Raw genomic sequence first — 17,786 nt, forward strand, 5'->3', positions numbered from 1 at the left:
GATGTAATGGAAAAGTTGTTATATGTGCAGATAGTCATCCAAAACGTTTGCTTCTGTCTCTGGTCGGATTAGAAGTAGGCCTACTTATTTTACAGACATTGGTATGTGAGAAAAAGGTAATTGTAAGGACTTCACTAAATTATTTTAATTTAAGAAATAGTATTCCCATGCATAATAGAGAGACACTTTAACTCATACCACAGATTCTCAATTGGATTGAGGCCTGGGTTTTGACTAGGCTATTCCAAGACATTTAAATGTTTCCCCTTAAACCACTCAAGTGTTGCTTTAGCAGTATTATTAGGGTCATTGTCCTGCTGGAAAGTGAATCTCCATCCCAGTCTCAAATCTCTGGAAGACAAACAGGTTCCCCTTAAGTATTTCCCTGTATTTAGCACCATCCATCATTCCTTCAATTCTGACCAGTTTCCCAGTCCCTGCCAATGATAAACATCCCCACAGCATGATGCTGCCACCACCATGCTTCACTGTGGGGATGGTGTTCTCGGGGTGATGCGAGGTGTTGGGTTTACACCAGACATAGTGTTTTCCTTTATGGCCAAAAAGCTCAATTTTAGTCTCATCTGACCAGAGTACCTTCTTCCATGTTTGGGGAGTCTCCCACATGCCTTTTGGCAAACACCAATTTGTTTGCTTATTTTTTTCTTTAAGCAATTGCTTTTTTCTGGCCACCCTTCCATAAAGACCAGCTCTGTGGAGTGTGCGACTTAGTGGTCCTATGGACAGATACTCCAATCTCCTCTGTGGAGCTTTGCAGCTCATTCAGGGTTATCTTTGGTCTCTTTGTTGCCTCTCTGATTAATGCCCTCCTTGCCTGATCCATGAGTTTTGGTGGGTGGCCCTCTCTTGGCAGGTCTGTTGTGGTGCCATATTCTTTCCATTTTTTAATAATGGATCTAATGGTGCTCTGTGGAATGTTCAAAGTTCTGATATTTTATAACCCAACCCTGATCTGTACTTCATAACTTTGTCCATGACCTGTTTGGAGAGCTCCTTGGTCTTCATTGTGCCGCTTGTTTTGTGGTGCCCCTTGCTTAGTGGTGTTGCAGACTCTGGGGCCTTTCGGAACAGGTGTACATATACTGAGATCATGTGACACTTAGATTGCACACAGGTGGACTTTTTAACTAATTATGTGACTTCTTAAGGTAATTGATTGCACCATATCTTTAGGGGCTTCATAACAAAGGAGGTGAATACATATGCACACGCCACTTTTCTGTTTTTTTTTGTTTTGTTTTTTGAAACAAGTAATTTTTTTCATTTCACTTCACCAATTTGGACTATTTTGTGTATGTCCAGTACATGAAATCCAAATAAAAATAAATCTAAATTAATTACAGGTTGTAATGCAACAAAGGAAAAACGCCAAGGGGATGAATACTTTTGCCTAGGCACTATATGTAACTATGTTAGTGGTTTGAGGGTTAAAAATCAGTTCACTCCAAGATACAATATATACACCTCACATAAACATGATGAGAAAGACAAAAACAAAACAGTTATCTTCAAAAAGCAGATTCCAAGTAGATTAAGAGATCAGGGTAGAAATGGCTGTATCCATTAAATGCAATGGTTTATAAAAACAGCATCCATTCAAGTCAAACATTCAAGTCAAAAAGGAAGAAAACTGGAACAACTGAGAAGAAACACCATGTCTTTACACAACTGTTGTTGCATGTCAGTACTCAATCTTTTATACTGTACAATGATATTTAGCACTGCTGGGTGATTACAATTAAATGCAGCGGTGTCAGAATAATTCTACATACTGAACAACGTCTGTAGAACTCTATAAAAGGCTTCTCTATAATTCACTACCACTTTCAAACAAATGCTCCTCAGCCACTGTCCTTGTCAAACTCACAGACAAAGTACATGGTGGAGTGGCAGGCCACATCGGTCCAGTCCCCCACCGCCACCATTTCAGCACAGTCCTCGTCATCGTAGGCATTGTTGGGTTCCCCTTCCCTCCACTTGCTGAAGGTGCTCATTGGAGAGTTATCCACGCAGGTGAAATGGCCCTCGCGGTCTATGTCGTTGATACCAATGTACACCCGGCTCAGGCCCGCCTCTGTGATGTACCCAGCGATGGCCGCATTGGCCCCCTCGTCCTTGGGCATGGCCAGGTGTCCACCCCTCCCCTGACAATAGACCTCTGCATCGGTGTAGCGTTTCTCCTCCTTGACCAGCAGATAGACCTTGCTGTCGGTCTCTTTGATGCCGGCAACAGCTGCAGGGGAGGGCAGTGCTGAAAAATGAGCACTTGTATTTCTATAATCACACCGACATATAAACCAAGCATTTACTTTGTGAATGGAAGAAAACAAAGCAAAATGGTCTAAGATGCAAGCATTTAAACCAATACTGAAAGGAAACTGACAGCTCTATGTCTTTACATTATTCATTGGAAATTCCTAATTTAACAGTCAACCAGACATCCTGAAAGCGTACCATTTTTTATGAACTTCAGCTCATTGGATAACTGTGTCACTAAGATGTCCATCTCACCAATAATTTTCCTCAGGGGTGTGCATTCACATGGAACACCTGGTGAGGCAAAACAAAACATGGCTTGGGCTTATTGTTAACGAGACCTAGAATGTTTCTCCAAACAAATACATGTTGTACCTGGATCACCATTCGGGCCCCTTGATCCAGCATCACCCATATCTCCCTTTGCACCTGAGAGTAGAATATTGTTAAAGTACATGGAAAATATAGCAATGCATCCCTAAACAGAAGTGTAAATGCAAGTTGTTCTGTTTTTTTTTCCTACCTTTGACTCCACTGGGGCCAATCTTCCCATAATGTCCCATTATTCCCTTCTGCCCTTTAACTCCCAGATGTCCTGTAGAGAAACATGTTTTACAGTTACTAGAAGTGTGTTGTTACTGATTTCAGAATCAAAGGAATAAGTGGGTTAAATAACAAAGCCTCTGCATCTCATGTACATGAGAATGTGTTCAGTCAACTTACCTGGTTAAATAAATAAACAAATAAAAAATATGTCTTTTAGATGGAGATTGTCTGAGAGCCATCTCCATTTTGAAGTAGTGCATTTTATTCTTCTACTAGTTCTATGACAAAAACTGAAAGGGTGCATACTGCAATTTACTGCCAATTGCAGTTATGGAATGTTTATTCACGGGTAAACCCATTGGCTGCTCCCACCTGGTGACCTGGATAGAATTATGTGATCCTTCCTTAACCCATAGGAAGTCCCTCCCAGTTGACTACTTCAAAATGGTGAATGTCCTCAATGGCGCTGCCCATGCTAAAAATTGGCTTTTGGACACTAGGGTACTCCATCTAGCTCTATGACCAGTCCTCATTAACAGCTGCTGTAAACAATTGTCAGTGATTCAGGGGATTCTGGGTAAGGTTTCTCACACAACCTCTGACCTAAAGTAAACATTCTGTTGCTCTGGACTGCCTAGCAGTGATGTAACCAGCGCACAACATCCTCTAGGAGAAATGATTGTCAGTACATGCTGTGATCTTTACTCTAGCTCCTGCAATAACGGTCCAATTAAATAAATACCCCATAGAATCATGTTGTTAAAGGAAATATGATTTTAAACCATTCTGGAAAAATATCTGTATGGTTCTAGTCTATTGTAAAATAAATACGTCCACAAATGTAGTGAGACACCCTAGTGATAGGCCAAAGGGTTATCCAAAGACCTTTTCTGACGGGGAATTAGTAGGCGTGTCCAAAAAGCTTTTCATGACAACCAAATTCTCTAGCAGATAACTACTCCCAACATCCTACAATGCTGAAAAACATACCACACCCAAGTTTCCCAAGTCCAGCCTCCATAGTCAAAACTTTGTGATATTGTGAGGGATATCATCATCATCATCATCAAAGCATAGCACCTGTACAGAGAGAATGCTGAACGTTGTTTTTGCTTCTGTTTTTAAAGATAGAGGCTTACCCATCTCCCCTGGTGGACCCATTCTTCCTGGCTTCCCAGGTGCTCCTTTCACTCCCTTTTCTCCTTCCTCTCCTGTCAAATGGAGAGAAAGCTTCATGAATCAAATCACAAACTGCACAACTCTGAAATGTTATTACTGTTGATAAATAGTGCACACTGCAATCCTATGAGTCCTATATTATTTCTGAGCGTGTTTTAGACTCTTTAATTTTTTGATGAAAGCGTGAGTGTATGCCTTTGAGTCCTGGGACGAGAATTTGGACAGAGCAGGGTTCGTCTGACATGTGCTGTCCATGAGCTGACTCCATCAGGGTCAGCCCCAGTAGAGTGATAAGTACACAAGGCATCAGCTTTTCTCCTCTCATCCTGCAACGTGGATGGGTTGATGGACTGGAAGAAATTGTATGAGATATACACTGACACAAACACAGATACAAGTAACTGCCAAAATAAAATAAAAAACACCAACATAAAGTATCTTAATAGGGCCTATGGGCCACCAACGAGCCGCCAGAACAACTTCAATGCAACTTAGCATAGATTCTGCAAGTGTCTTTAAATCTATTGGAGGGATGCGACACCATTCTTCATCGAGAAATTCCATAATTTGGTGTTTTGTTGATGGTGGAAAAATGCTGTCTCGTGCGTTGCTCCAGAATCTCCAATAATGTTAAATTAGGTTGATATCTGGTGACTGAGACGGCCATGGTATATGGTTTACATCATTTTCATGATCATTACACCACTCAGTGACTACCCGTGCCCTGTGGATGGGGGCATTTCCACTGCACACAGATGTCAATTTAATATCTATTCCACATTGGTTCAATGTAATTTAATTGAAATGACATGGGAACAACATTGATTCAACCAGTGTGTGCCCAGTGGGTTGTCATCCTATGGGGGCATAGACATGGTAATAATCGCCTGCCCAGCATTTTTATACATGACCCTAAGCATGATGGGATGTTATTTGCTAAATTAAATTCAGGAACCACACCTGTGCGGAAGCACCTGCTTTAAAAATACTTTGTACCCCCCCCCCCCATTTAATGTTTCCAATATTTTGGCAGTTACATGTACATCTGAAGAGCAGAGTTAAGACTGTTTTGCAGTAAATTGAGAAAAGACAACATCATGGTACAATTAAGTCTGATATGAGTAATGATTACCCAGGTCTGTGAGTGTGCTTTTACACAGTCCATCACAACAACTGATTGGAGACCTCAAACCAACCCTTTCACATCACTCAATATAACAACAACAAATTGGTGAAACTTGCAGTAGCCTAGGCCAGAATGTATCTGACCTAAGAGCAAAATTCCTTATCTGGCTTTGAGGTAAATTCCCTTGAAAAGTGCCTTGGCACATGCCAGAAACAGAGTGCTGTGACAAATCACATACAGCCAAACAACATCCAAAGATAAACCAACCAATGTTGCTTCATCATGACATACACAGGATACTGTTATATGGGTCTCAGGTCACATCAATATTTCTAAATGTAACCTACCTTTTGTGGAGTTTTCCAGACCCACAAAGCAGCAAGTAGCTTCAGCTTGGGATTTTTTTTCTCCAAATGATCCACATGAGTTAACATGAGGTTGCACACTGGTGGTTTTTCCAGGGATTTCATGTTTCCTGCTCAGGACCCTAGAATGTGTGTGATAGGTCGTTTCACAGATAAAGCCAAAGGCAGCTGGGGCTTCAAAGATAATTGGATGGGAAAGCATGGGGGTCATTGACAACATCCACTTCTGATAACAAACAAACTAAATTAAAAGGGGATTAAAAACTATAAGGTCCATTCTTGATTTTCACACGAATACTGAAAATATGTTCTGTGAATAGGTTGATGTAGCTAGTACACAAACAACAACCTAATAGAGTTGCAATGTCAGTTCTCAGTTTACACAAAAACATTTAAGTACAAAATCTATAAGGTGCTTTTCTGTTAGCCTGAGTACCAGTCGCTTTAGCTAACGTTCTACTCGTCATTGCCAAACTGGTCTTTCAGCAATCTTCAAATATGAACAGTCTATCATTAAGGAGCTCGAGGTTATCCTGATTCCATAACCAATCACAATGTATACGCAAATTAGACTGATAGGAAGACGTTTCCTTAATTCAATCATTTTATTGGGTTGACCATATTCCTACTATATTGCTACTTCTGGGACACGCATTGGCCTAGGCTACTGGTTCCAGGGCTATAAGAGGAATACAGAGGGTGGAAGCGAGAGAGGCCAGGGAAATAAAATCAACAAATACCCTACCATCTAACCCTACACTCGTTAAAAACCCACCACCCTACTCCACTATTTAAACCTATCTCAGGCCTGAAAGGACAGGACACAACCACTCAACAAACGCTGTAACTCTTCTGACGTCAAATCTCGCACACCCAAATACTTCTCTGCAGCTGCCACCACAACCTCTATTTTCTGTGATTGACGTTCCATCCTTGCAGTACAGTTTAGAACCATTGCTATGAATGCTAAAAAGCCAATCTTACTGAAGCATATATTACTCGTTGGCCTATCCCTCTGTATTGATACAAATCGACACTACTCACACGAATCCTCCTTGACCCATCTTCCTCAACTTCCGCTGCCTCAACGTACGGCACAATATGCTCAACTCTTAAGTAACCTCAATCTGCCTCTCTTCCACCAGACATTTCTGATTCCCACCCAGGCCCATGGGCACCCATACAATTAACACACACCGCTTCTTACCCCAATGCTACACACTCCTTTGTCTCGTGCACACTTCTCACACCTAGGAACCTCCCTTCTATAGACTGCTGCCACATGCCCATAAACTTGACACCTGTAACGTCTTAAATTTATTTGGCATATAAACTTGTACGCGATAAATGGAATATCCTAACATCAATCACTTTGTCAGGCAGAGACTCAATATCAAAAGCTATGCAAGCCAGAGACATTTTTTTTGTCAGACGCAAGTTTTGTGCCAATGAATTGAAGTTGAAAATGCGTTAATTCAATTAAATGTGCAAAAAAAAAAAGCATAGTGCCTAAGTCTATTTAATGAATCCCAACAGATCGCAAAACTGGGAATCCCCATTCTCCACTTAGTTAATTTTTGGAAGTGTCAAATTCACGTTCTCATCCATAAATGCACATCAAGTACAAGCGTGCTGCCCAGCAGCTCACGTCAGCAGGATGGATGGGCGTCTAACGTGGATCGCTAGAAAAATGATTATGATCACAATTTCCTCAATTTCAATATTAGGCCTATGGGGACACCTATACATTTGGAAGCCAAGCACGAGTGATCACTGTAGCCTTAATATCGTCTAGGCATGATGTTAAAATATCATTACGCCTAGAATTTAAAAAAACACCAGGCTTCTGCCATAGACTTAATTTAATGAAAAAGGTAAAGAATTACAGGGGGTAGTTTAGAAAAATGAATCCCGTGCAAATCTTTCTCAGGAATAAGGCACATGCTTGGATAATATTGACATAACCAAATCTCTAGTACAGTGGTGGAAAAACTACCCAATTGTCATACTTGAGTAAAAGTAAAGATACTTTAATATAAAATGACTCAGTAAAAGTCACCCAGTAAAATAATACTTGAGTAAAAGTTTTAAAGTATTAGATTTATTTGAAACACGTAAGTAATAGAATGTAAACGTAATTGCTAAAATATACTTAAGTATCAAAAGTAAAAATAAAAGTATAAATAATTTTAAAAATCTTATATTAAGCAAACCAGACGGCATAATGTTCTTGTTTTTAAATGTATGGATAGCCAGGGGTACACGCCAACACTGACATAATTTACAAACAAAGCATGTGTGTTTAAATAGTCCACCAGATCAGAGGCAATAGGGATGACCAGGGGTGTTCTCTTGATAAGTGCATGAATTGGGCCATTTTCCTTCATGCCAAGCAATCAAAATGTAATGAGCACTTTTGTGCTTCAGGGAAAATGTATGGAGTAAAAAGCACCTTATTTTCTTGAGGAATGTAGTGAAGTAAAAGTAAAAGTTGTCAAAAATATAAATAGTAAAGTAAACTACTAAAAATACTTGAATGTACTGTAAGTCGTTTTTGGGTGTATCTGTGCTTTACGATTTATATTTTTGACATTCCTAAAGAAAATTATATAATTATTACTCCATAAACCTTCCCTGATACCCAAAAGTCCTCGTTACATTTTGAACGCTTAGCAGGACAGGAAATGGTACCAAGATAACATCCCTGGTCCTCCCTACTGCCTCTGATCTGGCGGACTCACTAAACACAAAATGCTTCGTTTGTAAATAACCTCTTGAGTATTGTAGTGTCCCTGGCTATCTGTAAATACATACACACACAAAAAGACAATTGTGCAGTATGGTTTGCTTAATATAATGATTTTTACATTATTTATACTTTTACTTTTAATACTTAACTATATTTGGGCGCTCATTGTTACAATGTGATGAACAGGCATCTGGGGCGCTGATTGGCTCAGCCTCCAATCAATGTTGAACGTTCACATTTTGATGACACCACGGATAGGTGGCTATAGGTGGGCGTGCGAATAATTTCGGTCATCTTCAGAATTGCAGACGTTCTGGGAAAAACAAGGCTATTATTTTGCTAGATTAATGAAAAGTTACATTAACCAACCATAATAGCTGTGTATGCAATCCGTTCAAATCAAGCTAGCGAGCGAACTGATTAGCTGGCTAAATTAGCTACGACATTTACGTTAGCTAACTATCACGGTTTGTTTATCCAGTTCAGAAGAATGTTTTGCGTTTCAATTCACATAACATTCGTCTACTCTCCACCATTTTAGTTAATATTGCTAAGAGAGTGTTTTTTTTGTGTGAAAATAACTAACTAACGTTAACAGTACCGAATGAAAGAATAAAGCTAGCTAAAGATAACCCTTGCAAGTTGGACTTCGGTGACAGTGAAAAATATTGATGTTTTTACAATGAATATATGTTTATCTTACTTTGGTAGCAACCCAGCAATGCAGTTCTCATGCTTAGTGTTGTGGGTAGGCTAAATAATGGATGGGTCCTCAATTTGATATGTTTTATTTTCCAACAGTTTTACCTGCACTGCTGACTGACAAATGAAAAAACGTTGTGCAAATCAACCTTTGAAAAGATCTCTCAAAGGAAATGCCATTGGACTCCATATGTTGGGAATTGGCAAGATGCCTAGGTATGTGTTTATATGAAGTTTAGTTTGCTTAGCTACAAACTCATTCATGTTTAACAATTATCTTTTGAAAATCCATATATTTTAAAACTCACTTTTTTTTGTCACCACAGCTCTCAAACTGAAGCAGTGCATTTCAGCACAGTCCTCAACAGCAGTGACTACTTCTTTCTGAGCCAGGTACCATCTCCAGGAGTGGTTGTCCAAGGCAGCATCTTCCAACATGCGTTTACCCCTGCTTTCGTGCTTCAGAATAATGCCCAAAGGTGAGGTATCCCTTATTTAAAAGGTCATGACGGATTTTAAACATTTGTCACTCATGTCTGGAATGCATTATAGGATTGACGGCACAGTATGTCTTCAAGCAGAAGAATCGCCCAAGAAAAATCCTTCTCTCCTACAACCTGCAGGTAAATTGTTATTCACTTGACTGCCATTTCATAAGAAGCCTACTGTACAGAGTAAATCCAATCCTTGACATAATGCTTATTGTTTTTATGTAATTCTGTTGTCAGGTGATGACAAGGAAGAAACCTCCGTCTGTTCTGGTATGCCAACATCAGGGACTAGTCACTCCTCACCAACGCCCTCTGGTGGCAGTTTGGAGACAGTCACTGATGACGATGACTTCACAAGCAATTACTTTACCAACTCCAAAACCAGACGACCAAGGAAGAAGCGAATGAAAGACCCGGTATCAGAAACACTCAAGGCTGTGTAGCCGTAGTCTGTCATCAAAAGTCAATTGGATTCTTGATAAGAATCTTGACTGGTAAAATGACTTAGTCAAGGGACATGTCACATTTGAGTGATCTATCTGTACACACCAAATACAACCCTAATGTATGTGATTTTGTTTATACCTATTAACACCATCTGTTATGTCACATTTTTTTACAATTTTTAATGCTTCCCTTCAAAGTTTGGAAAGTTGGTCCCAGACAAACCCACCACAAAACGGCGAAGAGTCAAACAGAATCATCCCATATCACCTCCTCCTAAAAAGACATCTGCTGACATTTCTGAGGGGATTGATGTGTTCTGCAGATGTGTGAGAGTGGGGACAATGCGCAGGACACCTTCCAAGCATGTCACCGTAAGCTTATTATCATTTCAGTATAATATTGAAAACAGTACAGTATTTCAAAATTAACTCTTTACCAATTGAGAACACAACACTGATATTCCAGTATTCCTCTGACTCAGGTTATTTGACTCTGTTTCAGTTTACAGCAGAGTACATCCAGATCGATGAACAAGGTAAGAAAGAAAGCCCTTCAGTCTGAATTTGTGCCTTATTGGGATAAACCACAGGAGGTTGGTGGCACTGTAATTGGGGAGGACAGGCTCGCTGGTATTGGCTGTAGCGGAATAGGTGGAATGCTATCAAATACATCAAACACATGGTTTCCATGTGTTTGATGCCATTCCATTTACTCCATTCCAGCAATTATTATGAGCCGACCTCCCCTCAGCAGCCTCCACTGGGATGAACATATGAGCAGCAAAGAGCTGAAGCTGTTAAAAGTGAGTCATAAAACCGAGGTATGTAGCACACAGATGGTATGTAAAGGCCTTAATACATTTTTCCATCCCTAATCTGTTAATGTTAGTGCGGCTGTGGTCGTATAGTCTGGCCAGCTGTGCGTGGTGCCATGCCCGAAACTTGCCTGCCCTTTTCCTCAAGACCACCTCAGGGGAGTCCCAGCGCCTCCGCCTTCTCCTCAAGATGTCCCGAGCCAACGGGGGTGCCTGGTATGACAGTAAGGGCCAACGTGAGTATTACAGAACACTTCTCAAAGAACTGACCAAGGGAACTCTTAATACTGTAGATTTTTGTCTGTAGACTCCCCTGTTTCCCCAATGTAAATTCAGTTTGCTGACTTCATCAAACTTAATCCCTCGGTCTATATATCTGAAGTTTGTCGTCTTTCGGCAGATCTCGGCGAGAACTACATAATCTTAGTGTTTGAGAATATGCTGTCTGACCTGGAGAATGTTGAACTGGAGAAAATCTTCAGAGAAATTGGCAGAGCAAATAAAGCTCCTGAGGATTTCACATTACAGTTGCCATTTGTGGAGGCCAACAGAATACTGATGCATTCCTCCCATCCAACCCCAGAGAAGGTAAGCATGCTGAACATGTAATGTTACTGATGGGGCATGGTGGAAAGTTTAAAAATGAAAATCCATTTACTTATGCACTCTGAGTTGTAGGCATTTAATGGAGCATCATCCACAATTACATAACCTGATGAAGCATCTATGGATTTTATGTGTCCTCTGTTTTCCTCTCTGCAGCAAGTTTCAGAGCCCTTTGCATGCCCACCTAAATCTCCTCCTCGCCCAGCTTCATCATTTCTGCACAAGGTATCCCAGGCCATTTCAGGTCCATCTAAACCTCCGACCTCTGAGTTTCATCAGCAGTTTTTGGATTCCATTTGTGGCTCCAGTAAACAGACACCATCTTCCAAGCCTCTTGCCCCAAGATGGATTCCACCTGCCCCACAACTGATCTCTCTTGCCCCGCCACGGATCTCTCTTGCCCCACCACAAATCTATTTTGCCCTACCACGGATCTCTCCTCCCCCAGCATGCCTGTCTCCTCCCCCAGCATGCCTGTCTCCTCCCCCAGCATGCCTGTCTCCTCCCCCAATACAAGTCTTGGATGATGATGAAATAATGGAGATTGAATCCACCTTCAAAGGGCCAGTCAAAAGGTGAATGACAATTCCCTTTGTGCTCTTGTTATAGTGAAAAATGGACGACTTCTGCTAACCCCATTGTATTGTTTGGGTTGTCGTCTTGCTAGGATAATACTGTACCCCCCTCATCCAGCCAGAGGGGGGATCTCTGTCACCAATGAAGACCTGCACTGTCTCAACGAGGGAGAGTTCTTGAATGATGTCATCATTGACTTTTACCTAAAGTGAGTGACGTCTGTAAGATCTGCTTTTACATTGCTCACAGTGGGTATTGTAGTGGGTTAATATAGGTGTATGTTCAGTATCCGCATTCCTATGGAATTAAGTTGCTTAATTTTGCTTTACGTTATACTTCATTGTTTGTCAAGGTACTTGGTCTCTGCAATGCTGAAAGAGGAGGATGCCAACAGGAGTCACATGTTCAGCTCCTTCTTTTACAAGCGCCTCACTCAGACAGAGCCGAGAAAAACCCCATGCTCTGAGGACCTACCGTAAGTACTGTAGTATACCGACTGTACTTAACCAGTGCCCAATAGGTTCCAGCTCTGTGGGACAATTAAACTGAACCTCCACCGTTCATTCCAGTGTGAAGAAAAGGAGACACAACCGAGTGAGAACATGGACCAGGAATGTTGACCTCTTCCAGAAGGACTTCATCTTTGTCCCCATAAATGAATCGTGAGTCCATCCTCTCGTGCATACTATTACAGTATATACTCGGTCATAAATTGTCATGATATTGCTTTGCATCTTATTTAAGGTATGCTTTCCTCCAAAATGTCAAAGTTCCCATATATGGTTTAGTTTACCTGAGTCACCTTCTCCACTCTTCTTTCCATCTATGTCAAAACACCCACTTCTCCCCAGGGCACACTGGTTCCTGGCGGTCATCTGCTTCCCTGGCCTAGAGGACCTCCAGCAGGAGCCCCTGTCTCCAGACTCCCCATTCCCAGCCTGGCTGGAGGAAGCAGAGAACAGCTTGGACAAGTGCTTCCTGATGGACTACACCTCCCCCAACCCCATGTCCCTGTTCTTCAGCCCCCCGGGCAGCAGCACCAGGGGTCAGCCAGGCCCAGAAGCCCCAGACTGCGACCTCACCATAGGGGTGAGGCTGTGTGTGTGCTCAAACGGTGGGGGCGGAGAGGAGCTGGAGTCGGTCATGAAGGAGCTCAGTGTGAGCCCCACCACCACAGGTCTGATAAAGAAGCAGCTCCTCTCAGGTGAGTGAGAAGAGAATACAGTCTAGTTGATCGTTAACTACATTATAAATGGAATTGCATTTAGTCATGACCGCTCAACTGCTGAATTGGGAGCATGTGAACTATGTTTTAGATGATTGCAACGGATATGAAATAGAAAAGGACATCTTTGCCTTTCCTCCTGTTCAGGATTCAAATCAGGTAATGGATCTGTGTATATATTTTGTGTGACACCATATTCTATGTTTTTGACATTAGTTTTTTTGACAGTATACTACTATCAAAATGGGTGATTAGAGAAAGTGTCTTTCAGGCCATTCTATCAAGTATGTTACGTCAGAATTTGACACTCAAAATCTTTCTCGATATCAAGGACCAGTGCAATGAGAGTGAACAGCAGGACAGTGTCGATGTCTCCTCCCAACCCACTACCTGTAAACAGTATGTTCCATGGGCTGGGGTTTTAACCTGCTCCTTTACCTTACAGCTGCCTTGTAGACTATTTGTAGTTCTCACACTAGTTGAACATGTATTATTCCTGCAAGAAAATGTTATTCACTCATGTCACTAGATGGCACCAGAATCATTCTTTGTATGTACCATAAACTGCTAAGATTTACAATGTCCTCATGGTGAGCAATACCTTGAATTATCACAGACTGTCTGATCATATCAATTCTTTTTCCTCAAACAGACCTTGTATCCTTATCATGGATTCCCTAGGAGGCCATGTGAGATCGGGGGTCGTGAAGATCCTGCAAGAGTAAGATTTTATCTACTATTTATCCACCTATCAGGTTAGCAACACCTTTGCGACTGTAGTACGGACTGATTTTGGAAATGTGTGTGTGTGTGAATGCAGATACTTGGAGGTGGAGTGGGAGGTGAGGAAAGGCAGTCTGAGGAGTTTCTCTAAAGATTCGATGAGGGGCTCAAACCCCCAGGTCCCTCAGCAGGACAACTACAGCGACTGTGGTGTTTACCTGCTTCAATATGTGGAGAGCTTTTTCCAGGTGAGGACATAAATTGAGTTCAGTACATAAAAATCAATTGGTTACTATAGGATGAATCGGGTCATTTTTTTTTTTTGACCGTGATATGATCAGGAAATAAATACTGGTTAGATAACTCCTGGCCCCACGAATGAGACTTGTACCATGCTAATATTTCAGAGATTTCTAAAGAAGTCTTTATTTTTTAAATGTATTTTTGGGGATTTAGAATCCCCCAAAAGATTTTGAGCTGCCCATGGACCTGAAGGAATGGTTTCCACTGATGCTGGTGAAGCGCAAGCGAGCAGATATCAGGAAACTCGTCCTCAAAATTCAACATCAACAAGAAGACACACATGACTCATAACCTCCATTTTAAATGGATATAGTATTCAATACGATGAAATTCACCATTTGATTTGGTGGGGTTATTTAGTCTCCCTTGGTCCAATGGACCTGGCTCAGTGACTGTACATTTAGTTCCTTTACCTTACTCTGTATCACATTGTTACTGTATATGTATGTATACATACCTCACATTTTTAATTTTAAGGCATAATCTTTTTTCATGGCTTCACTTGTGACTAAGTATCTGTGTTTTGCAATGTTTATTGGTTGATAAGATGGTGATATGATTCTTCCCTTAGTTGTCGCATCACAGATTAAAATAGCATAAATTGAGAATTTCTGTGAAAATGTAGCTTTGTTCTATAAAAGGTTCCGGTTTATTCTTAATGTCCTGTTATGCTTGAAAATGTAATGTCAGAGCCATTCTCATAGCACTTGCATTATTTGTGAGGGGCACTTTGTTGGATTGCCTATCTGTTAAGCGAGCAGCCTAGCATTGTTCAATTTCATTTGAAGTAGAAGAAAGTGAAAAATAAAGTAAATGTTTAAGTACCAATTCTTGTTTGGTGGTCCTTTTTATAAAGCTGTTATTTTAAGTCCCGGGTAGTTGCCTATGCAAAAACGAGACTGAAAGAAATTATTAACAGCCCTATCGACCAACCCACTTTAGGAGAGATGTTGATTTAACTGCAGTTTCATGTGCTCTGCCTTGTTCCTTGTTTACGCCCATCTCCGGATGTGGGATTCCCCTTGCATGGTGGTCTGTTGGCTCAACAGAGGTGACGGGAGCTCAGCCTCAGATGTACTGCTCTATTAATCTGATTTAAATTGTCTTCTATTCTATTGGCTCAGCCTCAGCTCTCCAGTTGTCATAGTTCCTCCCTGAAAGACAAAGCTTTCCTATCCTTCTATCCTCAGTCTCAAATTGGCTCATTTGACTCATCCACTCTTCCTCAGGTTGTCAATGAGATGTTCTCACTGATCCCAATCAATTATATGGTTGGATAAAGGTGAATTCCTCCAATGGTTCACCCTTGTGGTCAGTTACCCGGAAAACTACTGTTTGACTGGCATTGTGTGCAGTTGTGGTCTTTGACATGTGAACTGGACATGGAGGACAGGATTATAACATGAACAAAGTAGTAAAATGTAATGTCACGTTTACATGCGTTCTCCCTGTGGGAAATGTGATACAATGGGTATCATATGTCCTAATTAGATCTACAAACCCATTATAGGCTTCAATGAGGAATATGTTGTCTTCAGGTGATGTTTTAAAAAAGTGTTAGGGTAGTGAGGTCTGCACAACGCATCACCGGGGGCAAACTACCTGCGTAGTTTGGTGTCCTCTACACCACCCGATTGTCACAGGAAGGCCATAAAGATCATCAAGGACAACAACCACCCGAGCCACTGCGTTTCACCTTGCTATCATCCAGAAGGCGAGGTCAGAACAGGTGCATCAAAGCTGGGACCGAGAGACAGAAGCTGTTTTTCAATCTCAAGGCCATCAGACTGTTAAACAGCCACCACTAACATTGAGTGGCTGCTGCCAACACATTTACTCAACTCCACCACTTTAATAATGGGAATTGATGGGAATTTATGTAAAATATATCACTAGCCAGTTTAAACAATGCTACCTTATATAATGTTACTTACCCTACATTATTCATCTCATATGCATACGTATATACTGTACTCTACATCATCGACTGCATCCTTATGTAATACATGTATCACTAGCCACTTTAACTATGCCACTTTGTTTACTTTGTCTACATACTCATCTCATATGTATATACTGTACTCGATACCATCTACTGTATGCTGCTCTGTACCATCACTCATTCATATATCCTTATGTACATATTCTTTATCCCCTTACACTGTGTATAAGACAGTAGTTTTGGAATTGTTAGTTAGATTACTTGTTGGTTATCACTGCATTGTCGGAACTAGAAGCACAAGCATTTCGCTACACTCGCATTAACATCTGCTAACCATGTGTATGTGACAAATAAAATTTGATTTGATTTGAAATGCATTACTTTTATCTGTATCAAGTGAGAATCAATATCCTTCGACAATATAGTACATACGAATGCAGATTATCAAGTTACGCTGCAACTAATACAACTTCTCGACCTTTATGCTACAGGTATCATTATGATTACGTTTACTGTTCCTTGGAAAGAAGCTCATTCCCAGTGACGTCATCTCTGCCTCCCAGGTGGACTTCAGTCCGCTCAGCTGTGGGTAGGCTGCTGCTGAATTACCGGTCGACAGAGTACCAAAATAAGAGTTCGGATATTGTCAATTATATTTTGTATGCGGGAATTTTAACCGGTTTTTCGTTGAGCCACATCAAGAATACAGACGTATCGTTTAAGGGACACATTGATGTAAGTTCCTCTTTAGTATTCTTGCAAACCATTTAGCGAGGTAGCTAGATATAACCTATAGGCTACACTTGTTAGCTCGTGGCTAGCTAACTGGGAGTGGTTAGCTAGCGATGTGATGATGGTGGAGCTAGCGCAGTTTGCAAATACCAACGAGATAGACTATTCGTCAAAATACTGATATAGCTAGGTAGCTAAAATGGTCCGCATTAATTTTAATTTTGCGTTGTATTATGTCTCTAAAATGTCGTAAGTGGAATTGTCTCACAATGCTGTAGCTACAGAAGCTGCCTAAGCATGCCATTTGCAAATGTTATACGGTTCTAGTTAGCTCATAACGGTATTACTATCTATCTCGAGCCTGCCTGCTTTTGTTCGGTAAATGGAGCCATTGTCTTGATTGATACTCCAATTTAGCTAGGTAAATACAGTGCCTTGCGAAAGTATTCGGCCCCCTTGAACTTTGCGACCTTTTGCCACATTTCAGGCTTCAAACATAAAGCTATAAAACTGTATTTTTTTGTGAAGAATAAACAAGTGGGACACAATCATGAAGTGGAACGACATTTATTGGATATTTCAAACTTTTTTAACAAATCAAAAACTGAAAAATTGGGCGTGCAAAATTATTCAGCCCCTTTACTTTCAGTGCAACAAACTCTCCAGAAGTTCAGTGAGGATCTCTGAATGATCCAATGTTGACCTAAATGACTAATGATGATAAATACAATCCACCTGTGTGTAATCAAGTTTCCGTATAAATGCACCTGCACTGTGATAGTCTCAGAGGTCCGTTAAAAGCGCAGAGAGCATCATGAAGAACAAGGAACACACCAGGCAGGTCCGAGATACTGTTGTGAGGAAGTTTAAAGCCGGATTTGGATATAAAACATTTCCCAAGCTTTAAACATCCCAAGGAGCACTGTGCAAGCGATAATATTGAAATGGAAGGTGTATCAGACCACTGCAAATCTACCAAGACC

General features: G+C 40.9%; 3 protein-coding genes across 19 annotated transcripts in view; 2 read left to right on the plus strand and 1 right to left on the minus strand.

Moving 5' to 3' along the window:
* Positions 1-1,580: 1,580 nt before the first annotated feature.
* colec11 (collectin sub-family member 11) lies at positions 1,581-7,152 on the minus strand. 9 transcript variants are annotated; one of them, XM_035753728.2, is made up of 8 exons: positions 6,701-7,146; positions 5,476-5,667; positions 4,198-4,352; positions 3,963-4,034; positions 2,801-2,872; positions 2,653-2,706; positions 2,476-2,571; positions 1,581-2,272 (listed from the first exon to the last, which is right to left on the minus strand). In XM_035753728.2, exons 3-8 carry the CDS (start codon positions 4,325-4,327, stop codon positions 1,863-1,865), a joined length of 834 nt encoding a protein of 277 aa, XP_035609621.1. In that variant the 5' UTR covers positions 4,328-4,352; positions 5,476-5,667; positions 6,701-7,146; the 3' UTR covers positions 1,581-1,862. The 9 variants fall into 9 exon arrangements, with proteins under 9 accessions (XP_035609621.1, XP_035609622.1, XP_035609620.1 ...); XM_035753729.2 differs by lacking the exon at positions 6,701-7,146 and adding an exon at positions 6,538-6,694 and having other exon boundaries at positions 4,198-4,328; XM_035753727.2 differs by lacking the exon at positions 6,701-7,146 and adding an exon at positions 6,538-6,694.
* A 1,273-nt stretch (positions 7,153-8,425) lies between these two features.
* Positions 8,426-14,957, plus strand: LOC118369271 (sentrin-specific protease 6-like). 4 transcript variants are annotated; one of them, XM_035753731.2, is made up of 19 exons: positions 8,426-8,510; positions 9,044-9,160; positions 9,271-9,423; positions 9,497-9,567; positions 9,673-9,851; positions 10,080-10,253; positions 10,384-10,417; positions 10,771-10,932; positions 11,097-11,284; positions 11,459-11,877; positions 11,970-12,086; positions 12,231-12,353; positions 12,448-12,540; positions 12,730-13,082; positions 13,195-13,262; positions 13,435-13,502; positions 13,756-13,824; positions 13,924-14,074; positions 14,283-14,957. In XM_035753731.2, the coding sequence occupies exons 2-19, from the start codon at positions 9,069-9,071 to the stop codon at positions 14,418-14,420; spliced, it is 2,652 nt and encodes an 883-aa protein (XP_035609624.1). In that variant the 5' UTR covers positions 8,426-8,510; positions 9,044-9,068; the 3' UTR covers positions 14,421-14,957. The 4 variants fall into 4 exon arrangements, with proteins under 4 accessions (XP_035609624.1, XP_035609623.1, XP_035609626.1 ...); XM_035753730.2 differs by lacking the exon at positions 8,426-8,510 and adding an exon at positions 8,520-8,709; XM_035753733.2 differs by lacking the exon at positions 8,426-8,510 and adding an exon at positions 8,542-8,623.
* A 1,647-nt stretch (positions 14,958-16,604) lies between these two features.
* LOC118368501 (unconventional myosin-VI-like) overlaps positions 16,605-17,786 on the plus strand; it is a 94,449-nt gene continuing 93,267 nt past the window's right edge. For 4 of the 6 annotated variants that reach the window (XM_035752643.2, XM_035752645.2, XM_035752646.2 and 1 more), the window contains exon 1: positions 16,609-16,806. The gene's annotated coding sequence lies outside the window, so the exon portion shown is untranslated. Of the gene's footprint in view, positions 16,807-17,786 lie in introns of all 6 variants that reach the window. The other 2 variants (XR_008093179.1, XM_035752648.2) reach the window with 2 other exon arrangements.

The sequence above is a fragment of the Oncorhynchus keta genome, chromosome 35 (genome assembly GCF_023373465.1).
Source record: "Oncorhynchus keta strain PuntledgeMale-10-30-2019 chromosome 35, Oket_V2, whole genome shotgun sequence".
NCBI lineage: Eukaryota > Metazoa > Chordata > Actinopteri > Salmoniformes > Salmonidae > Oncorhynchus > Oncorhynchus keta.